At 36.3% G+C, this 23,544-nt stretch overlaps 2 protein-coding genes across 4 annotated transcripts; one reads left to right on the top strand and one right to left on the bottom strand.

The window, feature by feature from the left end:
• Positions 1 to 2,662: 2,662 nt before the first annotated feature.
• On the top strand, positions 2,663 to 3,813 carry LOC133853802 (BON1-associated protein 2-like). Its single transcript, XM_062289830.1, has 2 exons — positions 2,663 to 2,770; positions 2,878 to 3,813. Exon 2 carries the CDS (start codon positions 2,918 to 2,920, stop codon positions 3,521 to 3,523), a length of 606 nt encoding a protein of 201 aa, XP_062145814.1. The 5' UTR covers positions 2,663 to 2,770; positions 2,878 to 2,917; the 3' UTR covers positions 3,524 to 3,813.
• Positions 3,814 to 4,167: 354 nt separating this feature from the next.
• LOC133853799 (protein unc-13 homolog) lies at positions 4,168 to 23,462 on the bottom strand. Of its 3 annotated transcripts, none has more exons than XM_062289823.1 (26): positions 23,119 to 23,462; positions 22,507 to 22,571; positions 21,731 to 21,998; positions 21,509 to 21,575; positions 21,234 to 21,384; positions 20,111 to 20,278; positions 19,467 to 19,565; positions 19,123 to 19,332; positions 18,934 to 19,035; positions 15,880 to 16,110; positions 15,487 to 15,567; positions 14,542 to 14,628; positions 14,242 to 14,427; positions 13,966 to 14,124; positions 13,319 to 13,411; positions 13,036 to 13,107; positions 12,492 to 12,609; positions 11,201 to 11,373; positions 10,693 to 10,777; positions 9,202 to 9,339; positions 8,897 to 9,003; positions 8,687 to 8,764; positions 8,512 to 8,607; positions 5,502 to 5,597; positions 5,242 to 5,425; positions 4,168 to 4,746 (listed from the first exon to the last, which is right to left on the bottom strand). In XM_062289823.1, the coding sequence occupies exons 1-26, from the start codon at positions 23,300 to 23,302 to the stop codon at positions 4,574 to 4,576; spliced, it is 3,471 nt and encodes a 1,156-aa protein (XP_062145807.1). In that variant the 5' UTR covers positions 23,303 to 23,462; the 3' UTR covers positions 4,168 to 4,573. The 3 variants fall into 3 exon arrangements, with proteins under 3 accessions (XP_062145807.1, XP_062145808.1, XP_062145810.1); XM_062289824.1 differs by having other exon boundaries at positions 21,731 to 21,930; positions 23,119 to 23,172; XM_062289826.1 differs by lacking the exon at positions 23,119 to 23,462 and having other exon boundaries at positions 21,509 to 21,586; positions 21,731 to 21,952.
• Positions 23,463 to 23,544: the final 82 nt, after the last annotated feature.

Raw genomic sequence — 23,544 nt, 5'->3', positions numbered from 1 at the left:
ACAATATAAATTTAAAATATATATTCCTCAATTCATGTATTAAATAAACAATAATTTTAATACACAATACTGTAAATAATAAAGGGAATAAAACTTTAATATGAGGACATAATAAAACACATGGCCTAATGGTTTAGTAAGTGGCCAAGGCCCTTTACACCTGGTGAACCCAGGTTCTAAACACCATAAGGCCTAAATTCCCCTTTTAAAAAGAACTTGATGGGTTACTGAAAAGGGTTGCTGTATTGGGCTGACCCAATTGGGTTAACCCATTTAATTTGGGTTGGGTATCTGTATTGGGCTACTATATTGGGTTGGGCTTCTGGGTCACAAGACTCCAAATGGGCTACTGTATTTGGGCAATTGGGTCAACCCACTTAATCGGGTCAGGCCTCTGGGTCCATGTATAGTGCTGGCCCAAACTAGGTCAGCCCACTTAAATGGCCTAAAAACTGCATGGGTTTTAAAAAACCCTACCCGAAAATATATCAAACCCAAAAACTTTAATGGGTCGTAACCCTACCCAGTCACCAACCAACCCGACCCGTAATGTTCCAGATGGGTTGAAAACCCTAAAAATGGAACCCTAGCCGCCACCCCTTTATGAAAATACCCATATCAAAATTACAACAACTCAAAATTAGGCAGTATATCATAATACACAGAATAGTGATAAAACAAAAAATAGTTTTATCAAATTTATGGGTTTTCACAAACAGTACGTGAACAACAAATATTCACAAAATAATCGCTAATGCGTTTCTATCATGTCACAAAAGACGAAATATTGCTCAAACAATATTGACAAACAGAAGTGAACAATACCAAATAGAATATACTTGATTCAATATTGATAACACATAGTAAAATTATATGCTAAGCAAAATAGCATAGAGGCTGGCTCTGATACCACATGTTAGAAATAATCAACATATTATTTAATCTAACATGCGCAGCGGAAAACGAATAAACAGGATTCAGGCTTACCTCTAGCCATGTTTGCTCAAGCGTCTCCACGATCCATCTGAAGAACAAGAAAGATTATTTGAGGGATCTTCTAACTTATGCCTATTGCTTGATGGCTGTACTGATGGTGTACACAGGCACTCTATTTATAGGCTAGGTTAGGGACCCTCAAAATGGTAAACACCGTATTTGTTTCCTTCCATCAAGGAAACAATATCGTTAATTGATTTTAAAATCAATTAACCGATTCCATATTTACGGTAATCTAAATTAATAGAAATAACCATAATACCGATTCCATATTTACGGTAATCTAAATTAATGGAAATATCCATAATGCCGTATATGTTTATTGAAAAAATAATAAACATAGTAAATACCGTAAATGTGATATAAAGGCCACAACCAAAAAGGAATAATATATTACAGAAAGTACCTAGGAAAGGATTTGGTGGACACAAAAAGTGAAGTGCAACTAGGTTTGAAAATCTCCATAAACCAAAAGAAGGTATCAGTTATGGAGATCTATTACAAGAGAAGTAAAAAAGTTAGCGTTTTGACTTGTGCACCAAAAGGAGGCGGCAACGACAATGACGCGTGCAACACACGCATGCGAGGGCAATGTATGGTGTGCACATGTAGTGGTGGAGGATGTTGGTTGAAGCAACAGAGGTCAGTGGTGGTAGAAGGAATGCATGTCGGCATGGCAAGAAAATTAAATACGGTGAATCTGACTTTCAAGTTGCAAATAAAAGAGAAATTAGAGGAAAGAACCAAAGATAAAAGGAGAAAAATAAAATTGAAAACCTTAAAAAGGCAATCAAAGAAATGAATGAGGGAAAAGGAAGGATGATGTGACAAAAAGTCATATCACCTCCCCTAGTAGTAGGGAGAGATTTGGAGGGGGGATATAGGCCGTACCCTCAATTTCAAAAAAGAAGAAAAATGTTATGTAAAAAAAAATTAACCTATTGATTCTTATCAATAATTTTTTTTTTTTTTTTTAAATCTAACCTATGCTTATAAGAGTTTTTGGCTCTATCTTTGCCCAGTGCAACTCATAAAGAATGCAAAGTTTCTCACGAAAAAATAGGCATTTTCCTCGAGAGAGATTTCAAGGTTTCTTTCACTTAAAACACTCGTTATAGAAACAATAGTTATTTGTTTGTTTTAATATCTGATTTTTTTTTTCTTTATATTTTTGAAAGTTGATTAGTTATATTATTCCATTCAAAAAAATTATCATAAAGTCTATATGGCACTTGAAAAACTATATAGAGCTTGTAATATATATTTAAGCATTTTGTTCGAAAAAAAAAAAATTAGAGTATTACAATTTTTATAATAAAGTCATTTATAGACTAATTTAACAATACATAATTGGTAATTAAGAAATTGATAAGCAAAATTATTTATATAATTATTCCATCAATTTGTAAATAACTTTATATCAACATCACTCCATTACATTTAATAATCATATATGGGAATGATTCATGCACTCTTAGTGTACTACCCCATGGTACATTGAGGTGGGATCCACACATTGGATCACACCCCAATGTACTTTAGAGTAGTATACTTGTTGTACATTAAAAATATTTTTAGCATTTTTCAACATTTATACCTCCAAATTCCAGAAATATTAAAAAAGAAAATGGAATAAAAAGCGTTTTTAAATTACTATAACTATATGTTCTCATCACATCACGTGTCACGAGTTGACTCCATCAACGTTTTAAGATCCATGGTGTTGTCAATGCGCTCCGCCGTTTAAATTTCTATTCCACGAGGAAACTGCACCGTGAGTAACCCCTGAAGCTCCCAAGAACTCTCTTTATATCTCCATTCCCAAATCTCTCGTTCATATATTTTTGTATATATATAAATCTAAAAACTCTTTAATCCCAGTACAAGGGCTGGCTACAAGCAACAACCTTAGTGATCCACCATGATGAAGGAGCGAATTCATCAGCCGTTCATCCTGGAGATCACTGTACTATCAGCGGAAGGCCTCAAAACCAGCTCTTCAGCTCTCTTTTCAAACCGTGTAAGACCCTTCATCACCTTCACCACGGCCCTTCCTAGCCCGTACAACCCCTGCAGCAAGGGTGATAAGAAGTGCCCAAACGCTTACAGAACAAGGGTGGATGATGAGGGCGGCACCAACCCCACCTGGGGTGACAAGTTTCGCGTCCCTCTAGACGCCACCTTCTTCGCTGACATTTACTCCTCCGTCCATCTCCAACTATACACCAAGCGGCTCATTGTGGGCCAGGCCCTACTGGGTTGGTGTCAGATTCCGGCCCACGACATTGGGTCCCCGCCGGTTGGGTCAGTTCGGTACCTGAGTTACCGGTTGCGGGCTAGAGACGGTTCGAGGAGCCATGGAATTGTTAATCTTGCGATAAAGTTGGAAGCTTTAGCCCCCGTTCCCGGCCGAAGGGTTTTTTTAGATTCAGATTCGCCGAATGTTGACACGCGTCAGACGGTAATTGGCATACCGGTGGCGCTGTCACACCCATGGGACTCCGTGAGCGTCAGTTCAAGACGCTGACTTCCTGAGCAGTCGGTTGTGGGAGTGAAGTGGGTGACGTGTCGTTCTTGAGCCTATCCAGTTGTAGAGCATCAATGATTTGGTGTGGGGTTGTGTTATGATTATGAGAAATTGCCTTTGCTCAAGGGCGCCATTTTCTTTGTGTGATTTATTAAAGACAAAGAGCTTGACTTTTGTCACTCGCCGAACAACAATCATTGTTGCTTCTGATTTCAGCGAGTTTCACTTTTGTGTGTGATTATTAATTTATTACGTTAAACGAGTGGCTTTCCCTGGATTGTTGCTTCTGATTTCAGCGAGTTTCACTTTTGTGTGTGATTATTACGTTAAACGAGTGGCTTTCTCTGGAATCAGGCTTTAGTGGCATCCGTTTTAGCAACTTTGTTCAAGCTATACTTGCAATTTCCTTATATTAATAAGAATGGTGGTCTTCTTCTTGTTATTCAAATCGTGAAAAGGAAACATCCCTTTCTTCGTCCAGATTAGATTGAACCGCTTAATCGAAACAAAACAAAATTTGAATGAGAAATGGTTCCACACAAGAGATATATAATACATACCTGTTTATTCTTTTAGTATAAGAAAATATACCTAACTAAAGTGTTAGGAAAAGATAGATATCCTAATGTCATGATCAGGACAGATCAAATAAAGTTAACCGGATAAAATTGCAAGTTACGTAACGTAAATAGTTGAAGTATGAAATTTGTTGAGTTTAGTGTTTACAATTGCAATAAAGAAAGGTTTCACGCCTGCTCAAAGCTTGGCCGATGACGTCGATGATAGGGAAAAGGATGAGAACAATTGCAGCCATTCAAGGCCATTCTGACAGCATCTTCCAGTTTGAGTGACCACATTTGTGCTCGGACACTGTTAGCCTTATTACTGCTTTTGTACTTTTAGCCTTGAAGAATGAGAACAAATGGGGTATAATGGTACATTTACAGATGATATAGGGGGTGGGGTTTGCTGACGAGGCTTTCACATGGAAAGACAAAACTTGGGTGTGCTCGGAATACCCCAACTACATGGAATGAATGGTTGCCTTCACTACCACGACATGTTCCTGATATCGGATGTTGCTTCTTGGAGTTTCTTCTTAAAAGATTTGAAACTACTCGGGCCCCCATTGTTGGTCCAATGAAATGAGGAGCTCCGCTTTAGAAGATCAGATATGAGAGGTGATCTCAAAGTCGAATCCTCTGGTGGAGTGTCTTCATACTCTGCAGAGACATAATCAATTAACGTTTTTAAGATTATCAGTGAGACTGAAAAGAGTGAAAAGGAACAAGGAAAAGAAGAGGGAAAAAGAAAACGCAACAGAATCAATTTTTGTTTATTGGTTGGAAAAAGAAGAAATAATATCCTCTTCTTTCGTAATAAAACCAGCATTCCATCAGCTTAAAAAATCCAGATCAATAACCATTCTCATCTGAATCAGGTATTTATAGGATACTCTTTCTTAGGAACCTACGCAAGAACAGTTCAATCAAGGGAATGAAACTTGTCCTTTGGGTATGCTTTTGAGAAAGAGGCAAGGTAAGGCCCTATTACCTTACTCTATTGTAGAGAGGTGCATCTGTACAACGTAAGTATTACAAGCATTTGCAGTTACCATCTTGCTTATAACTGTTAATTTACACGCCACTGTAACACTATTTGAACATCATACAAGATCAAAATTCCATGCAAGCAAATAAGTGAAGCAGAAAAATCACCTGAGGATGTTGGGAGCTGATATAGTCTTTTTAAGAATTTGGAGGCTTGTCTATCTTTCTTGTGGCACATGACTCGTATTAAAGTTTGGGCATCTTCTAAGCCGATTTTGTCATGATTACGTGGATATAATCCCATTGAAATTTGTTCACTTGCTGTCATCAACATTTGGATAACAGTGCCAGTCTGCAGAAAATGAAAGTCACCATACTGCCAGCCTTTCAAATGTGAGTATAAAATTCTCAATCGCCAGAGACTAAACCTGAAGGGTGTACAAGCTTAGTATTTGTTCAGCAAGTTTCGATTCTTGCTCCACTAATGAACGTGGAAGGCCTTCTCCATCAGCTATAAAGAATTCCTAGAAAGTTGAGCGGCACAGCCCTATTAGCAAACAATATAAACTGGTAACAATTTGATAAAATGCATTGTGTATATATCATACATCAGGCAAATAATCTTTGTGTCATGAAATGCTGGAAAAAAATGAGAATCCGATCTTGGTTTTGTGAATGGTGGCCAATGAATGCCACCTTTCAAACTAATATGTGGAATATTGAAGCAAGTCTAAACGACTGAAAGCACTAACCATCCAACCAAAAGAACACGGAAGTCCAGGTGTCCTTCAGAGGAGTAATATTTAAGTTTAAGAGCCCACCCAATTTTATTTTTTCTTTTTTCTTTTTTCTTTTTTTTCTTTTTTTTAACTCTGCAGTGAGTAAGCTGCTGTGAAAGTGTAATCAACCAAAGACCGAGATATGATTGCAGTTGACTAGACAAGATTAGAAGCAATAAGTCAACGTATATGAAGTAGAGAAATGATTGTTGTACAACTCTTGACACAACTCTTGAACAACTCTAACATGTGGGTCCTAACTATCCAATGGTTGATCTTAAAAAAAGTTGTTATAGTTGTATAAGAGTTGTACGAAAGTTATAAACGTATCATATCTCTATAAAGTGATATTGAACTAAAAGTGTGGGCCCAAAACATGCAAAATAACCGTAGTAAAAAAAATAAAAATAAGCAACAGTTTGTTTGTATTTGTTGGGTAGGTCAGCAATTGCAATGCTACATAGTGAGATTGTTCCACACTTCTCTAACATTTCACACATACAAAGAACACCACATAACTCACTTTGTATTTGGGTTTTCCTTTGTTTTTGTGGGCTAGCTGAGCTGTTCCTCTGTATACTTCCTGTGTACTTAGGGCGCTTTGCGCTTTTTTAATAAAATCTTCTTACTTATCAAAAAGAACACCACATAAGTGATATGTTCAGATTTTCAGGGCTTATGTGGCAACACACGTGGCAATCCTAAAGCTCAAGTCGGCAAATAATGAGTATAATCTCCATATATTATTTTTCTAAGTGTTTTAGCTAATAAGGAATGTATTTTCCATTAGTTTATTTCCTTCTTAGTTATTTTCCTGCATGATGTAATGACGGCTAGACCTAATGGTTATGTATTATGACCTAGCCGTCATCTATATAAGTGTAACCCTAATCAATAAAATATCATGCTGAATATTATGAAAACCTAGAACCTTTGTTGGTATCTTGGAGGTCACGACTCTCTCGAAGTAGCCCATATCCCTTTTCTTTTGTTCTTTTTATTATTTGATTGAATCAAGTGGTATTAGAGCGAAGGTTGATTGTTTTCTACAACAATCTCCAATCCACATTATCAACATGTCTTTCCGGAATGAAGAGGAACAAGCGAGGCTAAACAAGATGCGGTCAGAATTCCTCGTGTACAAAGAAGAAGCGAGCAAACGGATGGAGAAGATCAGGACAAGAATTGAAAGCTTTTCTCCACCACACACCTCTCCAGGAAACCAATCCTTGCCCATAACGGAAGAGTTTAACGCAGGATCTGGTAGTACGAATTTTATGCACCATATAATCAATGTCAAGGCTGGCAAGGATGTCACGATGCAGCCTGATTTTTCTGAGGGTATTTCAAGCCCTGATGGTCGTGTTGTCGGGGGAGGAGTTGCTAGAATTCTTGTAGCAGCTAGTCCAGTGCAGTTTGGCATCAACAGCAGGGTTCTACCTAGCAACCAGCTTGAGCCGAAACCAAAAAAGCTGAAGAATGGGTCCGGCAGGCCAAGAGAGTCCCTGTCCCTCTATCAAGAAGGGGCTGAAAATATCAAGGGAGTGCTGAAACAGAAGGTGAAGGAGAAGGAAGAAGGGATGGAGCAAAAGTTGAAAAAGCAGTGCATGATTTTTACTTGGTTCCAGAAGAGAGAAAAAAAACACAGATCCTTGTGTTTGGGATTTTATCGTTGGATCGGGGTTCATAACTGTGCTGTTCAGGCCCCTCACTGCCGCATGTATCAAGGCCGAACGGCCCCAGGTTGCAAGATGTGCCATTGAACTTGCCGAAACCAAGTTGCTAAAAGACAACTGGCCTGAATATTATGATGGAAAGCTGGGTTGAGACATTGGGAAGCACACCCATAAATTCCAAACCTGGTCGATTGCTGGTTACTTGGTTGCGAAGACAATGCTTGGAGATCCATCTCATCTGGGCATGATATCACTCGATGAAGACATGATGAAGGCTCAATTTCCAGAATTCTTCCTTGGAGACAAGGAAGATGTTAGGGGAGAGGGATGATACGTTCAGATTTCCAGGGCTTATGTGGCAGCACACGTGGCAATCCTAAAGCCCAAGTCGACAAAGAATAAGAAGTATAATCTCCATATATTATTTCCCTAAGTGTTTTGGCTAATAAGGAATGTATTTTCATTCTTAGTTTATTTTCCTGCAGTGTATTATGATGGCTAGACCTAATGGTGAAGTCTTATGACCTAGCCGTCATCTATTTAAGTGTAATCCTACTCAATGAATAAGCATGCTGAATTATCATCAAACCTAGACCATTTGGTTGTTTTGGAGATCAAGGCTCTCTCGAAGTAGCTATTGGAGATCACGGCTCTCTCGAAGTAGCCTTTATCCCTTTTCCTTGTTCTTTTACTATTTGAGTGCATTAATAAGTTACACATAGTGTGAACACAATATGGTAGTAATTGGGAAGTATGGGATAGGGAATGCCTGCTGTTTCTGTGCTTATCTTATGAGTTACGAACATTACTTGCCTGACACAGATTATACAGTCACAATTGCCTTGCATTTAGTTGGACACAACCACTTGCATGTGACAAGAAAATGTCGCATGATTTTTCATTTCTTTTCAGAAAAGTGATTACTTCAAATCTCCAAGAAGTAAAGGTTTGTTCACTTTTACCACTATACAAAGGACACATACCTTCAACACATTAAGGTCATCCTCCATAATTGTGATATCTGAAGTAGAAAATGCACGAGAAGGACCTCCATTGAGCAACACCCAAACATAGCCTTCCTGAACCATGAACATATCCAAAATTAGAACTGCACATAAAGGGCCCACAACAGATTAAATTTTGAGGAAGAAAGCACACCATTGATGCTCGACAAACACTGAAAACGACAAGGTCTCTAAGAGTTTCATCAATCAAACCACATATATGGTTGAGAACCTACATCAAGGACTCTTAGGTTAATACACTCCACTCAATGGTGGTAGAAGATACTACTAACCACAATAATTCATTTTCATAAGAGCTCTTATACAAGATATTGCACATAGAAAATTTACTTCAATATCTTACTTTATCAATATGTGGAAGAACACTGTCCAAGCGTGCACCTTCAACATTACCACGATATAACCAAAAGAGGAATGCATCTCTGAGATCCCAGAAAACGACTCTTGCACCTAGAAATTAAACTTTAGGCTAATTGTGTCCATAAATCCAAGTAATTAAGAAAGTTCATGTCTTTTTCTTCAAGATATATAACAGGGCAGACCTTTTTTTTTTTTTGATAAGTAAAACATGGCAGACCTATTGCTAGCAAATTAAAAATTGTCAGTCACAGACATGCTTGTTAATACAAATGAACTTTATAACCTCACCAGCAAAGTCGCGAATTTTGCTGATAGCATCTGTTGCGGTATCCCTGATGCTGCTAAAGGTGGTTACAAACAGTTCATCAACTGCTTCACTACGTGTTAGCCGTGAACTATCTGAAGTTTCCAGGGACTCTTCTTCAGCTGGATTGTTAAGCATGTTATATGTTAGAAATGTCAGTTGTTGATAATTTTTCACCTAAAGAATATAGTAAAAATTAAATGAAGCAGAGAAAACTAAAGTACCAGGCAGTTAAATCTGAAACACCAACAACATGAATTCAATTTTAAAGAACTGTAAACAAAAGACTATATTGAAGAAAGATATTTCTTAATTCTTATTACCTTCAAAAGAAAAATGTCTACTCTTTTTATCAGTAAGATTTGAATATAAGCCCCTACCCCAAGCCCTCTCCACCTTTTACCACCTGAGCTAAAAGGAAAAGGTTTCAGTTTTAATACTCCTCCCTCTGGTTAATGTTAACTCATATAAGTCTAACCTCTCATCCATTACAAACACATATGGATATTCTTTCCAGGAAAAGGAGAGAACAACCAAACATTTATGGAGTTTGTGGTCAGAAAGGAAACTGTGCATGCCTAGGCAATTGCATGTTACAACAATAACCACAATCAGTCCATTAATCAGGCCATCTAGCAAAAAGAGAACTAAATACTAGGTAAGCTCCACTGGTTTTTCTTCACAGTAATAACATGGAGGATTAGAACGTGATAGCTGTTTACAATAATATTTTAGTGGTCAAACAAAACAATTCTAGGGGACTTGCAGGATGAAAACAAGACCATCAGAAAGTTCGGAAAAAAGTATGTCACCTTGAGAATATAGGAAAATAGGAGCCCTAGTGCAGCATCTAAAAACCAGGCTTTGAATAAATAAAAAAATCGTTAACAAAGCTCTCCGAAAAACCGAGGCCCCGTTTGGCAACCCCCTCCCCTCCCTCTTCCCTTATTTTCATTTCTCCCCAAAAAACATCAACTTCAAAACATTCTCAACTTTTTTCACTTTTTATATCACATCAACAATTTTTTATTACTATTTAAATAAAAAAAAACCCACTACAATACAACTTTTTTCACTTTTCCATATAAATTATTTATACTTTATATCACATCATTCAATTTTTAAAACCACTCAAAAAAAAATTCCCCTCATACTTGAGAGGAGGGGATTACCAAATGGGCCCTAATAGCCCTTGGCATATCTGATTAGTAAGAAAGCATTCAAACAGCAAGCTGAAAGATGCCATGGTCAAGTTCTTGTTTAAATTTTCTTTTTCAGTAGTTTCATTCATGTCTTGTATCTGGGTTTCCATCTTCCACAAACGATCCTATGACTCAGATATAATGAAACTATGTATGGAAAAGTTGACTAATCAAAAAAAAATATGTATGGAAAAATTGATTGAATAATACAAATGCAAAATCAAGGAAATCATCAAATAGTAGGTTTCCCGACCACGCTGAGAAAGAACTTACCCCACCCTTGACCAGCTGGTGGTCTGATAAGTGCCCACGACTTTCTAGTGGCATCTTCTAGTATGTCAATTTGTTTCTGAATATACTGCAGAAAGAAACAAAAGATAATGCAGAGAGAAAATAGCGGAATTTGATGATATGATTCATGCAAATTAAGCAACTTTATAACAGATATATTCTTTGGAACAATTTAACTCACTATCATTAGCCCTCAGTAACTATCAGGGCCACAAGAAGAATAAAAAAGAAAAAAGATAAGTTCTAAAAATCAACCCAAAAAATATGAAATATGATACCAACTATATTTGGTTTACATTTTTAAAAATATTTTCTAAAATGTGTTCTTTTTGGTCAATGATATTCTCATTGTCAAAAAAATAGTGATTGCATGTAAAAGATGAGAATTATATATGGACCATCTGAATCAACACTCTCCTCTCAAACCTGCTTAATCAACAATTATAAAACATAAGATCATCTCTATTTATAAATCAAGAATTGCACTTACTTTAAGAGTGTTTAATCGGACACACAGTTTGGATATTGTCAATTCATTCAACTTATTCCTCACATCATCCTCCAAAAGTTTATGCTCTAGCACCTTCTTCTTCATTATTGGAATAACTGTCTCCTCATAACGAGTCAAAGGAGGAGCCATGGGATAGAGATGATTCTTCTCAACTGCAGTATTAAATGCATTAAGATAAAAATCTAACTCTAACTAGATTTCTCCAAATGAACCGTCACATTAATCAACTTGAATTTGATAACATCTGAAAAACTTGTTTTCAAAACTTTCAATTGCTCAGAAATTATAGCATCTAGAGGGAGAAATGAACAATTGTTGGACAAAGAAAATGTATGGCTGATGATTAGAAAGCGGCACATGGTAGCCCCTAAGATCCCCCAGAAAAGATGAGACACTATGAGCAGAACATCTTCTACTTGATGAATTCGAGAGAGTACAATAAACCTCACAAAATATCAAGGATACCACAGAATATGAAGATCTCCCAGGACCATGAGAAAGCATTTAACACAGTAACAACAAGGATGTTGGATAAACAATCCCCAACTTCTGTGGTACAAATTAAAAGAGACAAATTCACTTTAATTGAATTTCCCACATGTAAGATACTGGATAACTGTTTTTTTTTTAATAACCAAGGTATCCGGGGCTTCGCCCCAACTAGATCCCCGGGACACCGTGCAAAGCGCCCCCTCGGCACGGGTTGGGTAAAGCTCGGTCTTTCGCCCACGAGTGTGGCCCCAAGGAATTATTTGCACTCAAGAGGGGTCGAACCTTGGACATGATGCTTCATGAGGCACCAGGGTCAAGTGCCATTAAGCTGAAGATTCCAAAGGCTCACCCATCATAAATGCCCAAATCTGCTAAAAGTTGTGCAGCCTAACTAGCAACAAGTGGAATTAAATGTGACCCATATATATCAAACTGGCTATCCTTTTATCATGTAAGCAAGCAGGGAAATCTGTCAAACCCTTAAAAAGATGAGCCCCGAATGACACTTAATGAACATTTTCCTGAACATTTTTTTTCCTTTTTGGTGGGGTTGGTTGTTATTTATTTATTTTTGGCTGGGTGGGAGAAGGGAGGAGGGGCTTGTTACATTTCTAAATTTCAAGTACAAGAGATAATGTAAACATCTCACTATGTATATTTTTTTTTCTCTAAATCTAAAAGTTCCATGTCTCCTGAGGGAGTAAAACACTACTCAAGGAAGTAAAAACAAGAAGCCATATGTCCATTCTCAATATGCTGGAAGATAAATGTACTTTACCTAGCTGGTTAAGCAATTTCACCAAATAGGCGTCCAGGCAGTGAAAAATAACAGATAGCAGAGCTTGTAAATGTGTGATATCCACTGAAAGATTCAAGCCAAAGAATTGATCTACAGTCTGCAAGTTAAGTTGGACATAAGGGCCATGAAATGAAAGAAGACCACAAGCCCCTCTTAAGATAAATATTTAAACAAACAAACAAAAAAGAATGTCAATAAAATCATCCAAACAAAAAATTCTGAGATATGGAGTACTAACATGTGAAAGCATATCTTTTGCATTGTTACCCCTATTTTTCTTAGGTTCTTTAGAATTCAATAACAATAGTTACAAACAATAACAATCACTAGAACATGAGAAATTTGAAAGTGAAGGGAAACACACGCCTGAAAGGAGCTCAACTGAGCAGCCTCCATAAAAAAACTCAAATGTCATGCCATACAAATCAAAACAATTTGGCATAAGTTTCATGAAAAGGCACTATCAAACACCTTTATATATATATAAGATACACCAAATTATTGTTACAGCAATTATATCTACCTCCTCTATGATCCTGAACACTTCAACTGCTGATGCTGCATGTCTTTGCTGAGATGATAAAGGCTCCCAGTCCTGCACAAACCCAATATTCAAAACTAGTTGGCAAGAAACTAATTATGCATAAAAAGATGGATGATATCCATAATACCACCACCAAAAGCATAGTCTTTTCTTTTCTGTTCTCTTCCTTTTTAATCCATTGTTCCTTTATTAATATAAAACCAGATGGTCATCTGTTATATATCAAAGCTTTTAATGACATCATTTTACGTATCAAACCAACCTCAAGATCAAACACACGTCCAGTCCATTCCAAGATACGTGGATTCTGAGCAATCACCCAGTCAAGAATTATTGGTTTAGCAACTTCTCCAATCTGCACACAAAGTAAAGGAATAAATAGCTAATTCTCCTACTTGTTTAGCTAATTTAGGCTGAAGCAGACCAAGCATCTCTCACAACAAAAACTTCGAAGAAAAAGCACCATCATATTACAATTATTTGCTCTAGCATGGACCTCATTTGCACTAAGATTGCCAGTGCTCATGTTGTTTGTTATAGTGGTCCCAGAAGCATACAAAATGCATAATAAACACTCTGTTGAATGCTATCAAGTTCCTGGATACAAGCAATATTTACTCTCCAGAACAGAATGATCATCTCAACATCATTCTGTATAAAGAATATATGAGATTCAACGCGCACGTTAAACAGAAAACAAGCATGCAAATTGCACAATGAATATTGTGTTGGATGATATAAGTTCATCAATTAATAAAATAATTAACTCCCACACAAGAATCATCACCTTACCATCATCATTGAATAACAAAATAAAATGAAGCAGTAAACATATGCCCAACAGTAAAGAGTTAAAAAATGGTAACAATAGCAATTGAATTTCAAAAGAAAAAAATATAACTAACGAACCGGATAATGGTCCAGATCTCGGTTGAGATGGTGACGCAGCCTATTTTCTTCACAAGCAGAAATATATAGCTCAGTCAGTTCATGATCCAACGAATGAGCAGCTGAAAGCACCGATCTGACATCTTCAGAAAGAGATGACACTCCCTTGAGAAACGGCTTCTATGTTGTCAGAAAAACCATAGCAGTATAACAAATCAATAGAGATAAACCAGCTGTGAACTGAGATAAATGGTTTTCGTTCAAAAATAACATGAAAAAAAAAAAAAAAAAACCAACCAGTCTTTTCCCATAAATTTGGTGTAGTCGCATGGCTGCAATCATCCCAGATTCAGGACAGCAATGACGTAGAACCGGGCAGAACACACTGAACTCTCTCTGAGCAATCAATCTTAGCCCATTTGCAAGCAGGGCCAAAGGATGTGTCCTTACAACCTTGGATTCAAGATCTAGGGTACTCGCTACCTAGCAGTATAATCATATCCATTAAATCTAGCAGTAATGGGGTAAACATAACATACATAAACATAAATAATAATAAATAAATAAAATATAGGTTAAATGACAAATTCGACTCACCCGCCTATATGCAGCTTTGATCGATCTCTCAACATATGTTTTAAGTTTTCTAGTTGCACTCTCATTGGAAACATTCAACCTGATTAACTGCATAAAGTAAATATAAAGGATTGCTCCAATGATCTTAGCATGAAAAGAAAGTTTGTCATTATAATGTTATAAGAGCAACTACTTGCCAGTAACAGTAGAACATGTTGATCAGACACCAAAAACATAAATTTTCCAAATGAGTCTGTAAGCTAAATATAAATTTCTTTGCTCAAGAGTCAGCAGAACTCAAACCCCTCTTTCCACACACACTGAATATGTCAATCCCCCGAGGGGTAGTTACATAAGAAGAAAAGAAAAGAAAGCTGAATAATGCACCATCTCATTCAAATGGAGTATCAGGCCTCTCAACAATTTTGAAGCAAGGAAGGCAAGTGAAATCAAGCATAATGCATATTACCAAAATCAGTCAAATTTACTAGCTTATTCCCTCCCTCCCTCTCTTAACAGACAAGACGTCAAGAACTTTCAGGGATGTGAACTCATTTTGGATCACGATGCAACTTTAATGAATGTATTAGCTAAGATGCCTTAAGTGCGAATTAGCAGCATTTATTTCTTTAATGAATGTATTAATTTTTCAGTTCGTTTCTTTCAGGCATAAAGAGCACATTTGATTTTCTGGTTTTCCTTTTTTTATACAAGAAATAAAGATATATTAAGAGATGCCAAAGGGGGACACGGGGATTATACAACAAGCACACCCAGGAAAGAAAAGGAAAACAAATATTTATGGTTTATAAGTTATCTGGGCAGACTGGGCATAGCAATAGGATTGCTGTAAAATATTTATCAAGCACCAATTGGCTGAAAAAGAAATTTGTAAGGCCATGGAACTAGTATGTGATTCATTCAACCACCCCAAATGAATGTGAACTACACTACAGAAAAACAAACCTCAATATCACCAAAATCACCAGAAGTAAGAATTCCAACTGCTGAGAGCAAGTTCATCATCCTCGAGAAGTTATGAGGTTTCTGAAACAATAATCTCATAATTAGAAAGAACATCTCTGAAAATAGGAACACAATTTAAAGAATCCAAGTCAACAGTGATGAATGTGAGCATCCAAGTCTACACATTATTCAGAAAAACTACAAAATAAGAATAGAACTCAGCAAATAAACCTAAATTAGGCAAACAAAACAAAAAAAAAAAAAAAAAAGGAGTACGGGGCATTTACTACATAGTGTTACAATCTCAATTTTTTACTGTCACTTAAATTTTTTTTTTTTAGGAAAAAAAATGGAATGGAAGTACAGGAAAACTATTTAAGAAGAGAAATTGACCTGACTAAAATGCAGATGATAGTCTTGCAGTTTACTGTCACACCAACTGCTTATTGAGAAGAAAATAGCCTGCACCAAACATAACTTAATTTCACTGCCATTGCATTCTCTTGAACATGCTAGGCTATCCATGTAATGCTCTTCCTTCTGATTGTCATTTTCAGCAGATAGAACCTTCTGCAACTCAAGTAGCGCATATTCTAACAGCACAGCCTCATCTGTCCCTACATACTTCAATAGGGAAAATCACCTTATATAAACATTAAAAATCATATTGATGTATAGTTCACAAATATGGCAAGTTATAAGGTACCCTACCCTGCATTAAAATGATGAAAAGTATTTTATATAAATAGGCAAATAGCTCGTGAAAATATTTTATTAGATCCAGAGACCAATACATGGAGCAAAAAACTATATTCACAAACATTTGGTTGAACCACCAGATGAAATGGGCACTTTTGTACTTTCATCCTTCAATAAACAAAATTTGTTGATTTGTTCCAAACTTTTCAGCAAGTATGAGATCTTACCCTCCACATCCATATTGTAGATATCCTACCATCCATTTTGCAGATATGGAGGGTAATCAGTATGACATGAACTATAGTTATGTTCAGCATTAGACATCCCTCCCAAGATTATTTTATATGCTGTAGTTATTTCACTCAGAACCACAAGGTGTGATCCTATAGCACTTGAACAACTTAATTTTCATGATTACAAATTCCAACATTCAATTTCTTTTTAATGAGTTAGTTTGGCCACAAGGGGAGGGTGAGAGGAAGTTCCAACACTAAGAGATAAACTGAAGTGAACAAAACTACCTCAGCAACTCTGCTGCATGGCCATAAGAGATTAAACATATCTGAACCACACAAGAGGTCAAGGTTATCCAGGTTGATGTCAACATGTATGTAAAATTCCACGTCAACACACAATGATCAACTAGGGGTGGGCAAATTATCCAATTACCGATTACCGAAAACTCACCGACCGCCACCGAACCGTCTTCGACTGCCTTCCGTAAAATAAAAAAATCGAAAATCGGAATAAAAAAATTTACCGAATTAGTAGTCGGTCGGTAATCAAGTAAAAGGATTTTTCCATCGAGTTCCGACCCGACCCGACCGACATTGTGCAAAACGGCGTCGTTTGACGAGTTATCAAAAAAACCCTAGAATAACAACTAAAACGACGCCGTTTAGCAAGCTTATATATACGAATTTTTCTCACACATTTGACATTTCAAAGTTCAAACCCTAGAATCACCCTTTTGCCGTGCCGTCTCCCACTCTCCTATCCCGATCAAAAAAACCAAACCCTAGAATAGAATCTAGATCACTCCCTCCCTGCCGTGGCTGCCACCCATGCCGTGAGTCCGTGATGCCTAGCTGCCCGTCTTTCTCTCTCTCACTCTCGTGTCGACGTGCTCCGGTCCGGTAATAAACTTAATCGCCAAATCGAGGTAACATTCGACATTTTCTTGTCAAAATTTAAGTCCTTTAGGATTTTCTTTCCTTTTTAGTTTTTATGTCTCGGTGTGGGAGGGAATATGTTGATAAGAAAAACTTGTTACCCAATTAATCTGGTAAATTTGTTTGTTTCTTCTTTATCAGTTTTGATCAATTTGTTTCTTCTTCTCCAGTGGATACACCACGTCTCAGTGTGGTGGGGACTGGGTATCTCAGTTGTGGGTTTGATTATTGTTTGAGTTTGAGTTTGAGTCAGAGAGTTTTGGGTTATTGGGTTTGTTGGAAACTTAGAATTTTAAGCTGTAATCTTGTTGTAATCCTGTTGAATTAATGGTTGAATTTCCGATTTATCCAACCGTTCATTATCGATTTATCTGATTATTCCGAATTAACCAAAATTTTGAAAATGTTTCTTCTCAAAAAAAAAATCAGGTAATTACCCGACTTTACCGACAATTCCAGTCGGGAGTCGGAAATGGTGTTTCCAATACCGACTTACCCGACGCCCACCCCTATGATCAACTCTGCAATTCCTAGGATATTCTATTATGTACGATTCCTTAAATCCCAACAATTATTTTATAATCAAAAAATAGTTGAGATTTTGCCACATCAGCATTTTACTACTTTTACCAATCTTGTATTTACCACTTCAGTTTCGAGAGTGAGTTCGAATCTCCCCTTCCCCTCCCTTAGGCCAATTACTTATAAAAATAAAATAAAAATATAAAAATAAAAATAAAAACATTTTACAAGATTTATAAGTGATAATATGTTGATATAGTAAAATCCAAACCATTTAATTTGAAAATAATGGTTAGAATTTAAAGAATTAATATAAGGTAAAATATTCTAAAAATTGTAGAGGATCTTGATCTAGACCCAATGTAAATATCTGTCAATAGGTATATGGATTGTAATATAATTAGATTTTGGAAATCCCAAAAGGAACTTTAGTTAAATTTAGAAAGCAAATTACACTTTTTTGTATTCTCTCTTTCTCACATTACCTAAAAGGCCAATCCAATCAAGTAACTACATTTATTTTCTTAATAAAATATTATGCAATCTTGAATTCATCGACATCAACATGTCAAAAAAAATCATTGTATATCATCATTCAACATTGTTCCATGTTGAAGCAATTGTTATGCAATGGGATTGGCAAGCATTTATGTGTCTACCCATCAAAAGCAGCAATCACTTCAACTTTAGGACATCTGAATGATTAGAATGTGTGGTTAAAAATGAAATCTACCATTAGAGGATTACAATGTGTGGTTGAAAACAAATTTACCATTGAAGGATTACAATGTGTATTTGAAAATGAAATCTAGGACTCTAAGCTCTCTATCATAAGTATGAAGGATAAATGGTATTGAACCAAACAAGCAACAAGCCAATGGGCTTTTCTTTGAACCACATACTACAACTACCAGTATACTACAAACCTTATCTTGTCTACGCCCATTATAAGAATAAATGATTACTATCCCAGAATCATGATTAAGGAATTCGGTCAGATGGTTAATAAAAAAAATACTCAATATACATTAAGGGCTGTTGAGATAATGTGTACCTGCTGGAAAAGGACCCACCCATATATCACATTATGCATTTTCTGAGTGATGCCTAAAGTAGGCCAGGTCAATTTGATAAGCATCAGGAGTTCATTGGATTCCTAATTTCAAGTAGCAAACTAAGCATCATTAAAGTTAAACTATGTCACATAAATGCTTAACTGAAATTAAGATAAGAAAACATTTACCATGATGAGCTGGCCTTCATCAAGCACGTCAAACACACCAAAAAGCAATTTCTCGTAAAGTCTAATGTTCAAGTGATAATCAGCAGTCCAATAATAGGTTTCACCCTGGATATTGAATTTTCCAGACAGAGATGACAACTCTAAAGCCACTAGTGTGAGGGCCGATAGAATCTCAGCACGTTCAGAAGGAGATCTTGCAATGTCCCACTCCTACAGTATCCAACAGACCAAGATCCATTTTTCAATTGTGTGAGGATATCCAAAAAAAAATCAGAGCAAGCCATTACTATAAGTAGTAAGATTTACTCTCATTAAAGTATGCTTAACTTTGACCATAAACATACCTTAGAATTTCTGATGTTCGCAAGAGAACTTTGAACGGTTAGACGTTCAGACACTTCAAGATCAGTAGAAAAATAAAGGAGCTCTTCTAAGATACTTGCCTATAAAATGGTTGCAAATCAATATGATGAGTCAAAGCTTAAAATGACCATTTATTGTTGGATAAATGACATAACCAGGGGCGAAACTAGAATTTTAGGATTGGGGTGGGCAAAAAAAAAAAAAGATTTCTTGGTGGGTAAAAAATAAATTTTAAGGGTATATCGTAAGGGAAAAAGAAAAAAGAAAAAAAAAAAAAAAAAAAAAAGGAATTCTAAAATTTTGGGGGTGCTACCCCCCCACCCCCACCTCCACCTCACTTGGGTCTGTCCCTGGACATAACCAATTCTAATAGTCTAGCATAAAAGACACCTGTAGAAGCATGTAAACGCCACCTACAGTGTATTATAATATTCACAATTCTCACCTAGTTAAGTTTCTTACCATCTATTTTGGCCTAAATAATTGACCACTATAATTTTTTACCAGGATTAAAATATAAAAACTCGAGTTGTTTATGACAAATGATAGAGTTTAGATAGATATTTCAACCTGTTCTATCATCCAAATGCTTCATAACAAAACATTAAGCAAAGTTGAGCATCACCTGTCTACTCTTCCACTGCATATAAGATTTTCCATTAAGAAAATCAGACTTGAATATGCTAGCCAAAAGTCCCAACGAGATTTGAGGAATATCAATTGATCCCCACATTCTCCTAGCAGTCAATTGCATCAATCTTTGCCTTATGCATGCATCCATTGGTTCTGAAATCTAGCAAAGAAGTATAATTCACCTCTTTGATTGAAGCAGTGGTTAAAAAATTAAGCAAGCAAATTAAGTGAGAAAGAGAAGTACTCTTCTCCTCAGAAGATTTATTGGTTGCAGCTCTGCACCAAGCCTATGTATGTTGTGTGAAGCTATGTATAAAAGCTAATAACTAAAACTAAAAGAGTTTTTCCCTTTTGTTTTATCAGTCTTCAAGTAGGGGGAGAAGTTAGATAATAATGTCCAAAGGATAAACCAAAAAAAATATATATATATAACAAATAAACAGCACGTGGTAATGTTTACGACACAAATAGAATTCTATCTAATAATTTCACGAGTCGGCATCAAAAATTTACCTTGAAACCAAAAATATAATGATGATGATGATGATGATAAACTCATGACTCAAATAAACAAAGCAGCCCATAATTGGAGGCTACAATTCTTTCTGTGCTTAAAGTCCATTCTTTCATGCAGCAACTACTAGTTAGGCAAACATCCATCATGTAATAAGTATCCAATATCTATAGGATTTTTTTAAATATATATATATATATATATATATATATATATATATATATATATATATATAAGAAAATTCATTAAAGATGCCAAGGCAAGTACACTAACAATCTAAAAAGATAACCAACTTAGACCCAAATAATAATGATAAAAACAACAGCAGCAGCAGCAACAATAATACATGGAAGGAAAAAAAATCAATACATAAAGGAAAAAAAAAAAAAAGGAAACAAGAATTAGATGTAGAGCCTTCTATCATTACATACACTACTCCATATGTATTACATGTACCAAATATATATCTTGAAAATCAGTTGATCTTTACACTAAAACATCCAGTTAGAAAACTCTGTGCTTTCTGAAACTTCCATTTCCAGATTTCAAGCAAATAAGAGTTGCAGCTAGAATTAATAGCAGAAAGGACAATATTGCTTGCCTGCATCTGAATGCGGATGATCTCAATTAGCTCTGAATCTCTTCCTCGAGACTCAGACTGCTGATGGATTTTATCCCTTCTACTCTTCAACCCTGACAGAAGTTTAGAATTCTTTTCTTTCCTTCTATCCTCAACTGTATGGACTTCAACCCTAGTTATATGTAAAGCAAGACTATGAGATTGAGAAAGCAGAAGACAGAAAGAAAGGCACTAAGTGCACATCAACTACAACGAACACGGCACACATCCACAATTGAGAGAAAGAGAGAGATTACCCAGAAAATGCCAAAGATGCAAGCAATATTTCATAGGCTGATTCCCGCAAGTCATCATCCGACAATCCTTCAAGAATCCTGAAGCTATGTATCAGTTTACTCAAAGATGAAAGAAAATAAATAATCCACAAGAAAAAAATAATAATCTTTTCAACTGTGGAACCATTTATTGCATCAAATTCTTTCCAAGTCAAGAAAAAATCAAAGTAAACCAACCAATACCTGCATTCAGGCAAGGTAATCCTAATGGAGGAATTTGTACACCTTCCACGGGATTTAAAGGTGTACATGTTTCCACTTCATGTTTAGGACTAAAATCTTCCCCAGATGCGTCCACATCCTCAACTATTAGAGGATCCGGACTAGATGAAAATGATGCATGATTGGTGGCCCGGTTCACATCAGTTGGAGGTGGCACTCGCCTGGGAGGTGATCCAGACAAATCTGGATCAGAAAGTAGAAAATAGGAATTCCCTAATTGAGAATGAATCTACCAAAAAACAAAGACATATAAGTGAGATTGACAAAGAGATAAATATTAAAAAATTATACTTAGAAATTAAATACCATCAGCCCAGTCTTACAATTTTATAGAAGTTCATAAAGCTTGCGCACAAATATTGGAACATGCCAACACATTGTTTTTTGTTCCACACTTTAATTCTAACACCTTAGTGTACATACTGACCTGGATGATATCCCTATATTTCCCAACCACCTCCCAAATTTTTCACTGCTTCAACTACACTTCTTTTCTAGCAATAATTAACAGAAAATGGACTGAAAATTATCTTAGAAAAGCAGCACTATTTCAGGCGCAATTCTGCATTGTCCTTTCCACAAACCAAACATTTAAATGAAATTACTGTAACTTATTATGCTACTAAGTGACAATTCAATAATTATGTCAAATATGTAACCCAGCTACTAATTGAAAATTAAACAAAATAAAACAGCGAAGCTTTAATGATACGATATAACCCTATAAGTATCTTTACCATAACTGGGTAAGAAGATTCATCGAAGTACTTCTCAGTTGCTTCAGAAACATCAAGCACTCCACCTAATAACATCAACAAAACACCAATTTACCATTAAGATCCAAAATCCACAACCAAAAATCAACATAAACGCCGTTTGATCGCCGAGAGAAAAACTTAACATAAACTGCATAACAAAACTCCACAATTCCTAATTCTGTTTGGTTTCGGAGAAAACAAAGTGCGAGAAAAATGAAACAAACTCTTGAGTTTCGCTAGTTGCATCTTTTTTTATAGAACTATAAACAAAAAATGAACAAAGCGATTGTATGAAGCTCAGTCGAGTGGAATTCACTGTTTCCTCGGATCCTAAGCCAAACAGAGCTTTTCTTCTCTGTTTTCTAGGGAAACAAACAGAGCATAAGTTTGAATTCCAACCGGATTTTATGCCGTGTATGAACAAAAATGAAACAAACTCTTGAGTTTCGCTTGCTGCATCTTTTTTATATAGAACTAGAAACAACAAATGATAGAAAAGATTGAACGAAATGAAGCTTAGTCGAGTGGAATTCACTGTTTACTCGAGTCCTAAGCCAAACAGATAGCAGAAGATTGAATTCCAGCACTGACCGTATTTTATGCAGTGAAGGACGTAATCAGCGCTGAGTTTATCCAATTCGACGTCGGAGAGAGCGTCGATGGAGCCTGCTGGGGTTCGGAGCTCGGTGATCAAACCCGAGGACAAGATGAACTCTAGGAGCTTGCGACGGTCTCCACGGTACCTCTGCAATAGGCCCCAAGGCTGTTGCTCCATCTGATCGGAGCTTCGGCAGTGAAAGAAATGGGAAAGTTGGACTAAGTTTTGTTGGCTTACGGTACGGCTAAAGTCCTACATTTGGAGGCTAGAAGCGCGAAAAATGTTTGGGGAGAGGGTAAACATGACATTTCACTTTTTTACTTTTTCTTTTGTTTTGGGTCGGATCTCGGAGGTCCAAAAAGTTTCATCTCAGCAAGATTCTCCTTGTTTTGCTTTTGGTTCTATATAATGTCTCGCGT

This window comes from Alnus glutinosa, chromosome 13 (assembly GCF_958979055.1).
Source record: "Alnus glutinosa chromosome 13, dhAlnGlut1.1, whole genome shotgun sequence".
Classification (NCBI taxonomy): Eukaryota; Viridiplantae; Streptophyta; class Magnoliopsida; order Fagales; family Betulaceae; genus Alnus; species Alnus glutinosa.
Note: the sequence above shows the minus strand (reverse complement) of the source record. Positions and strands in the feature narration are given on the sequence as shown.